The sequence below is a fragment of the Globicephala melas genome, chromosome 3 (genome assembly GCF_963455315.2).
Source record: "Globicephala melas chromosome 3, mGloMel1.2, whole genome shotgun sequence".
Classification (NCBI taxonomy): Eukaryota; Metazoa; Chordata; class Mammalia; order Artiodactyla; family Delphinidae; genus Globicephala; species Globicephala melas.
Window position 1 is genome coordinate 35,686,179 of NC_083316.1, and position 9,122 is coordinate 35,695,300.

The 9,122-nt window shown below is 47.1% G+C and overlaps 1 protein-coding gene across 2 annotated transcripts in view; it reads left to right on the forward strand.

Moving 5' to 3' along the window:
- The window catches only part of NIM1K (NIM1 serine/threonine protein kinase), a 72,893-nt gene extending 67,161 nt beyond the window's left edge, over nt 1–5,732 (forward strand). For both annotated transcript variants that reach the window (XM_030882003.2, XM_060295751.1), the window contains exon 5: nt 1,806–5,732. In XM_030882003.2, the coding sequence (XP_030737863.1) occupies nt 1,806–2,555 (750 nt within the window). In that variant the 3' untranslated portion in view covers nt 2,556–5,732. The remainder of the gene's footprint in view (nt 1–1,805) is intronic.
- The last annotated feature ends 3,390 nt before the right edge of the window (nt 5,733–9,122 follow it).

Here is a 9,122-nt window from a genome sequence, read left to right on the forward strand (position 1 = left end):
TTTGTTTGTTTGTTTGTTTGCGGTACACGGGCCTCTCACTGTTGTGGCCTCTCCCGTTGCGGAGCACAGGCTCCGGACGTGCAGGCTCAGTGGCCATGGCTCACGGGCCCAACCACTCCACGGCATGTGGGATCTTCCCGGACCGGGGCACGAACCGGTGTCCTCTGCATCGGCAGGCGGACTCTCAACCACTGCGCCACCAGGGAAGCCCCCCACTAGCTCTTGCTGCCTCTGTGCTCAACACATTAACACTTGCTTGTGTCATTCTTATTTTAGTTCTCTGATTATGTCTTTAGATAAACCTGGACTCCATAAGCATACTCCCCAGTTCCTCCATGAACTGGTTCTCCTGTGCCCTCCCTATTGTTGGTTGTCCTGCTGGGCACACAGGAGGAATCTGACTTGCAGACCTGATGACCGCTTGTACCACTCTGTTAGTGCAAAGGTTTTCTGCCCTCTTTGCCAAGCTCTCAGTCCAATTGGCAGGAAGAGACACTTGTCTGGTGTCTATATTAGTTGAGAGGCTCTTTCTAGTTTGCTCCTCTGTTCGGATGTCGTGAGACAAGAACTGGGATCAGTGAGCTCCTGGCCAAATTATTAGCAGGTTACTAGTGACCTAAGGGGCCCAAGATGGCAGCTGGGAGGGAGAGGGGGAGGAAAAAGAAGTGAGCAGGGAGAACGTGAGTGTGATGGTAGTGGCTGTTTCAGACCTGTGGTTGTCATCTAAGTGGCCCTGTGCTGGGGTGAACTTTCCCTGGGCCAGGGAATAAGCCAGACCCTTACCAAGCAATGGAGCGGATGGGCAGAGCCTTGCACATTCTACTTGGAAAAGAGATCTGGTGGGAGAGCAGAAGAGGATCCAGCAGTAGAGGATGCAGACTGAGTCCTCTGAGGCTCTACGCCCTGACCTTTCTCCTAGCTCTCTGGTCTCCAAAAAGAGGAAGGGTGAATGATAGACACAGATTCCAATTTTATCAGGTTTGTTTGCTATGTGCCAGGACCATGCTGAATGCTATAGATACAGCATCACATGCAGTTCTCACAACAGCCTTATGAGGCTGTTCTCAGTGTCCCATTTTACAAAGAAGGAAGGCAACACTCACATACACACCTGGTATAGTTGAATCTAGAATTAACCAAGATGTCAGGCTCCAAAGGCTGGATTCTTGCCACAGGAGATCCAGCCGGAAAAGTGACATTAAACCATTTCCCAAGAGCCCTTGGCATTAAACTGGTCAAGGGTCTTCAAGGTTGTCTGGATCCAGAATTCAAGGGTAGGGATTGGATCTGCTGCCAGAACCTTGCCCAACATAGTATCCTCCCTTCTATTGAATCCTATAGCGATAAAGGAGCCCACCCAAAGGAGCAGGGCTGTGGACTTGGGAGAGGACTCCTCACCTTCTTGGGGTTGGCCCTACTCAAGAGATTGCTTGCTCAGCCAGAAAAACCCATACATGGTCTCAGGAAGGAAGGATTAAGGATTACTGTTTCACTGTGTTTCACAAGATCTGGGTCTTACTTCTGGCCCTAATTCCTGAGTCCACGTGTGGGGGACAGACTCCAACCCTCACCCCACAGAACAGAACCTTTGGTCTGCTTGGAGGGTGTGGGCTTTACCCTGGGCTAACGGTTATGACAGGGCAGCTCTCAAGATCTGAGGTCTGACATGACTTAAGTTGATCTCCGTTGAATTTCTGTTGTTACACCATTATCACCTCATTGTTTCAGAGCAACTGAGGCATCTTTAATGTTGGTATATTACTTTGAAAATGATGACTTTTCCCCCCTTTGTCTTCTTTCCACAGCATGAAAACCAGATTATTCACAGAGATCTGAAAGCAGAAAATGTGTTCTATACCAATAATACTTGTGTGAAGGTGGGGGACTTTGGGTTCAGCACAGTAAGTAAGAAAGGTGAAATGCTGAACACTTTCTGTGGGTCTCCTCCCTACGCGGCGCCCGAACTTTTTCGAGACGAGCACTATGTTGGCGTTTATGTGGATATCTGGGCCTTGGGGGTGCTTCTGTACTTCATGGTGACGGGCACCATGCCGTTTCGGGCAGAGACCGTGGCCAAACTGAAGAAGAGCATCCTGGAAGGAACGTACAGCGAGCCTCCGCACGTGTCAGAGCCCTGCCTCCGGCTCATCAGGGGAGTCCTCCAGCAGGTGCCCGCCGAGAGGTACGGAATCGACTCCATCATGAACAATGAGTGGATGCAAGGAGTGCCGTACCCCACCCCTCTGGAGCCTTTCCAACTGGATCCGAAACATTTGTCAGAAACCAGCACCCTCAAAGAAGAAGAAAATGAGGTCAAAAGCACTTTAGAACACTTGGGCATTACGGAAGAGCATATTCGAAATAACCAAGGGAGAGACGCCCGAAGCTCCATCACAGGCGTCTATCGAATCATTTTGCATAGAGTCCAAAAGAAAAAGGCTTTGGAAAGTGTCCCAATAATGATACTACCAGACCCTAAAGAGAGGGACCTAAAGAAGGGGTCCCGTGTCTACAGAGGCATAAGACACACATCCAAATTTTGTTCAATTTTATAAATTGCATTAGACTGCTGGTAATTAAGCAAGATCATTGTTGCTGCTTTCAGATTTTTTCACCAACTTGAGTGGAGACTTTTTTGTAATTTTTAAATAAATTTAAATTTAAGATATGCATTTCCCCTCCGCCCCCCCCCCCAAAAAAGAAAGTCTATTAGCTCAGATTCTGGCTTGGTTTGCAACCTCATCTTGTTTTCAAACTCTAGCATTCACTCAGTTAATCGAGAAATACTTACGCAGTGCCTACCACGTGCCAGGCGCTGTTTAAGGTGCTGCAAAATAAAAAATAGGCCAGGTCCTTCCTCTCCTGTGCAGGATAGTCTAGTCATTACTGCAGTTTGTCCTGAGGCTGTAACGGGACTCATACCTTCCTTCCTCCATCAACCATTGTAAATTTCCCTCACCTTTGGCCAGCATTCCGGCTGGTCTGGATTGGGTGGTATGACCCAGACCTTTATCATCAAAGGATCTGAACCCTTAGATGCCTTGCTCTTGTTGGCTCGTGGTTGCTGCAATTGCCTCTTCACCATTATTATGAGGCTCTAAAGTAACACTCTTGGGTTCAGACACACTCCTCTTTAGCTCCTTATGAAAGTCAGGGTCAGTAATTCCCACCACTATAATAGCTCCTTTCTTTGCCGGCTTGTCACCTGGCATGGGGATCCCAAAGTGACCATGTGGTAGCCATAGCTCTCAATTCACTGGACCCCTACTGGGTCTCCCGGTAGAAGCATCCCCCTGCCCCTAGGATCGAAAACCTCTAATCTAGCCAAGCCGAGACTGTAGGAAAAAGAAGTACAAATTCTTCAAGTGGGTCCCTGATTGTGATGGTAAGAAAAGTCAATCATGCTTCTACCCAGTGGTTCCCAGACCTGTGTATTTTAACAGCAGGGGACACATATCTATGAGCCATTGTTAAATCATGTATACTGAATCCTGGGGGATAGCACCCCAGCCCTGCAGGGTGCTGCCCTATAACCGGTGCCTTAGCTGAGCCACTCCATCCATCTATGCTGGCTGCTTCTGGTGTTGAGGTATATGGTAAGAGGGGTACATCCCATGGTCATGTGCCCATTGCCCACACGGCTCTTACCAAAACTGTGGTCCTTGAGGCAATGTTATGTAATATATATGATAATGGACCAGCTATTTTCTAGGACCTAGCATGATTGTATTGGAGGATTCACTGAAGGCAGGAAAGGTGAACCCATATCCTGAGTAGATATCAAGTCCATAAGGATGAATCACTGCTGTGTTTGTCTGAATTTATGACTCTGTGGATCTGATAATGCCCAGCTCAGGAGGAGACAGCTCCCTTTGCTTGGTCCCTCAGTGACCCATAATCAGGTGCTCCGTCTCTCCTAGAGCCTAGAAACACACCAAGATCCTGAGTATTTCTCTCTGCTGCAGAAAGCATGGCCTCACTCCAGGACCCTGCAGGGCTGTGCTGTAACCTTCTACAGCGGTTGCCAAAAAGACTCCACACCATATTCTTAAGCACCACGTAGACAGAGAGTAGCAATGCAGTTTGCACTGAAGCCTGAAACTGCTGTAGATTTTTTTTCTGTGGCATCCACTTGAAACCAGCAGTCCCGACAAATGGGTTAGAGGAATATGCCAAGTATATAATACATGTGCTTCCAAAACCCAGATAGGCCTACTAAACCCTGTGCCTCTATCTCAGCGCTAAGGGGTACAAGGTGCAACATATGTGGGCATGCCTCAGGTCTTTGGTCCTCTAAGCACTTCATCAGTGTGACCAGACCCCTGAATCTTCATGGGTCTGCCCACCAGCTCGCCTCTTTTCTTTCTTTTGGCTATACAAGTAACACTCTAGCAAACTGTCCCTCAGGACTCTGTGATCTCTTAGCCACTGTCACAAAGCCCTGCAAATCAAGGCACCCTGACTCCCGCTCCAGCCTTACCGTCCATTATATTATGTCCACCTCGCCTCTGACAATTAAGTAATGACACATGGCCTCTGCCACTCTGGAACCCCATTATCCCTGCATGCCCAGTTCCATGACTGGCATTTCCTACTGTCACCCCTTGCCTGCAGAGGGCAGGAGTCACTGATCTTGTTGGAGATGCTGGTGCCCCCTCCCCAGTGCAGTCTTTTTTTTTTTTTAGATATAAATTTATTTATTTATTTTTGGCTGCATTGGGTCTTCATTGCTGCACGCGGGCTTCATCTAGTTGTGGCGAGCGGGGTCTACTCTTTGTTGTGGTGCACAGCCTTCTCATTGCGGTGGCTTCTCTTGTTGCGGAGCATGGGCTCTAGACGCACGGGCTTCAGTAGTTGTGGCACGTGGGTTCAGTAGTTGTGGCTCACGGGCTCTAGAGCACAGGCTCAGTAGCTGTGGTGCACGGGCTTTGTTGCTCCGCGGCATGTGGGATCTTCCGAGACCAGGGCTCGAACCCGTGTCCCATGCATTGGCAGGCGGATTCTTAACCACTGCGCCACCAGGGAAGCCCCACCAGTGCAGTCTTTATTACCTGTGTGAAGGCAGTGTCCTCCTGGGATTTTAGGTGGTTCTTCAGACTCACATAATGAATCCATTCTAACATTCACACCTCCTGGAATTTTCTGACCCTTTCCTTAATCCTGGCACAGCAGTTCCCCCATCTCCACCTCATTTGTATGTCAGACTCATGTCCAAACCTCAGTAGCTATCTCAGCAGTAATATTAGGACCAGCTTCAGGCGTCCTTCACTCCAAGTCACGGGTAAATGCTCCCATGATGATAAACTCCGTTATCCTGCCTTATAGCCGTTCCTCAACCTCCATCCCTGGCTCACTACCCTCAAGAGCCACTCACACACATTTCCCCCGGTTCCTGGCGGTAGCATATTAGGTTCTGCAATTACTTCAGTGTCTGAGTATTTCCTCCCTGACAGCAGTTGTAGTTCTCTGCTCAGGCTGTGCTGAGGCGTGACTGGTTCCTGGCTTGGAGAATAAGGGTGTTGGAAGCGCATCTTGAGGAGCTCAAGCATCCTCCTCCTCGGGCATCTGCCTCACCAGAGGCCTTGGCAGGCTCTTCAGGACAGGAAGTACGAGCTGCCCCTGCCAGCCCCACACTCGCGGAATCCTGGTGTTCAGCATTTGCAGGCTCCTCCACCCTGTTTATGCTGCCGTGTCCCACTCTCTTGCTGTTGAGGCCCTGACTTTAATAAAGGAGAATTGTCAAGACTGAATATTTTATCTCCTTTGCAGCTCAGCCAGCCTTACAGTGAGATCCTGCGCCTGTTTTAGGTAGTTTTCTCTCTGCTGCAGGAGAGAAGCCTCTCCTTAACTGTCACTACAAAGGCCCTTGGGCTTTCGGTGTGCCTTGAGCTGATAGTTGGCTGACTTAAACCTGTCATGTTTTCCCCTCAGGCTTCCAAAACAGTTAACAAAAGCTAGCCAAATCCAGAGGCTTTATCTTTTTTTTTTTGCGGTACGCGGGCCTCTCACTGTTGTGGCCTCTCCTGTTGCGGAGCACAGGCTCTGGACGCGCAGGCTCAGCGGCCATGGCTCACGGGCCCAGCCGCTCCGCAGCATGTGGGATCTTCCTGGACTGGGGCACGAACCCATGTCCCCTGCATCGGCAGGCGGACTCCCAACCACTGTGCCACCAGGGAAGCAGTGGTGCCACATGGTCCAGTATTTCTCCCGTTCAGGTGCCGCAGGTGCCGCATGGTCCAGTATCTCATCTCCCCAACCCCCCATACCTCTAGATGACAGCCTCGGTAGTAACTGTGCTGCTCCTGCAAGCCAGGGGTTGTCCGCACCCTCTTACCAACAGCACATTAGTGTTCTACTGATGTCTTAACAAATTACCACAAATGTAGTGCCTTAAAACAACACAAACTTATTATCTGACAGTTCTGGGAGACAGAAGTCCATCGTGGGTCTCAATGGGCCAAAATCAAGGTGTTATCAGGGCTGGGTTCCTCTCTGGAGACTCGGGGAGAACCCATTTCCTTGCTTGTACCTGCTTCTAGAGGTGGCCCAGATTCCTTGGCTCGTGGCCCCCTTCCTCCATCTTCAAAGCCAGCAATGGGCCATCTCTTTGCTCACCCTTGTATAGTGACATCTCCCTCTGACCACAGCTCAGAAAGGCTCTCTGCTTTTAAGGGCTCCTGTGATTAGGTTGGACCTACCCAATCTCCCCATCTCAAGGTCCTCAAGCTTAATCACATCTGTTTTTGCCATGTAACATAACATATTCACAGGTCCCAGAGGTGGGAATCATTCTGCCTACTACCAACAGCAATGGGGTTTTTGCCGTGACTGGTCAGTAAACCCGCTCCAACCACCTATCCTGAGGGTCTGCTTTATAGGGCTGTTCTGGGTACCAATCGTATTAGCCTGGATTCTCCAAAAGAACAGAGCCTGAGACAAGAGCTTGCACGTAAGTCATTTATTTAGGAAATGATCCCACGACGCAGGAGTGAAAAATAAGAGGCAAGCCCATATAAGGATGTGTTGCCAAACTGGCTGTAGGCAACTGGTAGTTGATTCAGCAGGATCTTCTGAGGCACCTTCTGAAATGCTTCTCAGAACTATCTGCCCAGGGGAATGAAAGGAGGAAGCATTTATCTACCAGCAAGTAAGGGTCCACTACTGTTAAGGGTGGCCCCATGGGAACTTAACTTCTTTGCACTTCTGGGCCATATTATGAGTTCCGAATGACTTCTATGAGCACCCCGCAACACAGAGACCGAAATGGGAGGCGTGTAGCAGGAATCCGGAGGGAGGTACTATCATATTCTCTGAAATCCTGGTCAAAGACTGCATGGAAGCAATTGCCACAAATGTGGCTAGAGTAGAAGGCAGGGCAAAGAAGGCCTCAAGTGGGCCCAAGGTTTCTGATCCATAGATCAAAGGCTCTAAGGCTGGAATAAACTTGGCATGTTTGAGGAATGGAGAAGGCAGGGTGGATGAAAACATAGTAGGCCTTGGTGGGTGTGGTACTGAGTTGAAGTAGGCAGGGGCCAGATCCCTCAGGACTTTGCAAGCTTGAATAAGGAATTTGATACATAGGGTGAGAAGTGCTTACTCCTAAGGTAGTCCAGGCAGCCTTTCGGGAGGAAGCAGATCTTGAGCTGAGACCCCAAAGATCAACAAGGTTTTGCTAAGATGGGTCGGAGGTGCTAGTTTAATAGCATGTAAAAAAACCTGGAGGCAAAGGGAAGCTTTTGCAAAATTAGATCAAAACTTCCATTATTTTTACTGTAGATGCCTGCACAGTGATGAAATAAGACCGAAAAAAAAGGTGAATTCCTTGTTTTTCACTTCTAAACATTTAAAATGAAAATGTATTTTTTATAATTATAAGCTAGAACCCCGATATATAAACTTCCTGAGGATTGGTATTCATAATCTTCATCTCCACAGTACCACGCTTGTAATAGTTTGAGGAGGAAAAAAAAAAAAAAAAAAAAATCACAGGTCAACTATTTCCCTCCACCACCAATTAGGAAAAAAATAGGAACCTATGATTTAATTAAGAGCAGTTGCTAGAAATTTTAAAGAAAGTGTTCACTTTTATGTCAAGATTACATAGCTGTAAATTGTTTAAAGATCCTGTTACATTCCTTGCTCTCTTCACTTCCACTTTCGTGTGCCACGACATTTCAAACAGCAGACAAGAGATAAAGTGTTTCAACTAAGCCACAGGAGGGTCAAAAGGAGCTGCTGCATCTGTCTGAGTTGTCAGCATTAATCTGAAACATACTCATCACTGTTCATGAAGTAAACAAAACCCAGAAGGTGAAAAAAAAAAAGTGCACAAATTCCAAAAAGGAGGAGGGGAAGGATAGAATTCTTAAGGCCATATTAATCAGGATCCTAGAATTTGTAGAATTAGAGAACATTGGCCTCATCTTCTAAATGACCCAGAGATATTGGAGACTGGCCCAGAAAACAAAAGAAATTATTACTAAATATTTAATCTAGACATGACAGCATTATAAAATAGCTGATCAGTACTAGAAAATAATCTGGTTTAATTCCCAATTCATACAGTCCTAAGAGTTCACAGGGATTGAGATTATCTAGTCCAATATTACTGCCAGTGCAGAAATTCTCTTTGTAAAACCTCTGGGAGCACCAGCAACCTGAGACCCTCAGGCTGGAGGCTCTAGATGGCAGCTCTATACTGGCTGTAAAATGTGCTTTTAGTGTTTAATTGCCAACCCTTAATCTTACCTTGCTTTTAGGAAAACACAATAACTCTCTTCATAAATATTTATAGTGAAATTCACACATGCTTAGCACCCAATTTGGGAGTTAATTTCTTTGTCTGAAGTATAAGAATGATAAACCATCAGTATAAATTCCTCCATACTAGACAAATAGCTCCTTGAAGGCAAGACCATATATCTTGTAAATCTTTATTTCTGATGGAAGCAGAGTACCTTGCTTATATCAGGTCTGCACATTTTTTGAATAATGAATTAATGAGTTAGTGAATTAATGGACTGAAATGAAATGAATGACTGTATTTTAAAATAACATATTAGCTGATTTCTTGCCTAAACTGTTAGTTCAGGAGGGAAAAAAGAATACTCAAATATCTGAAG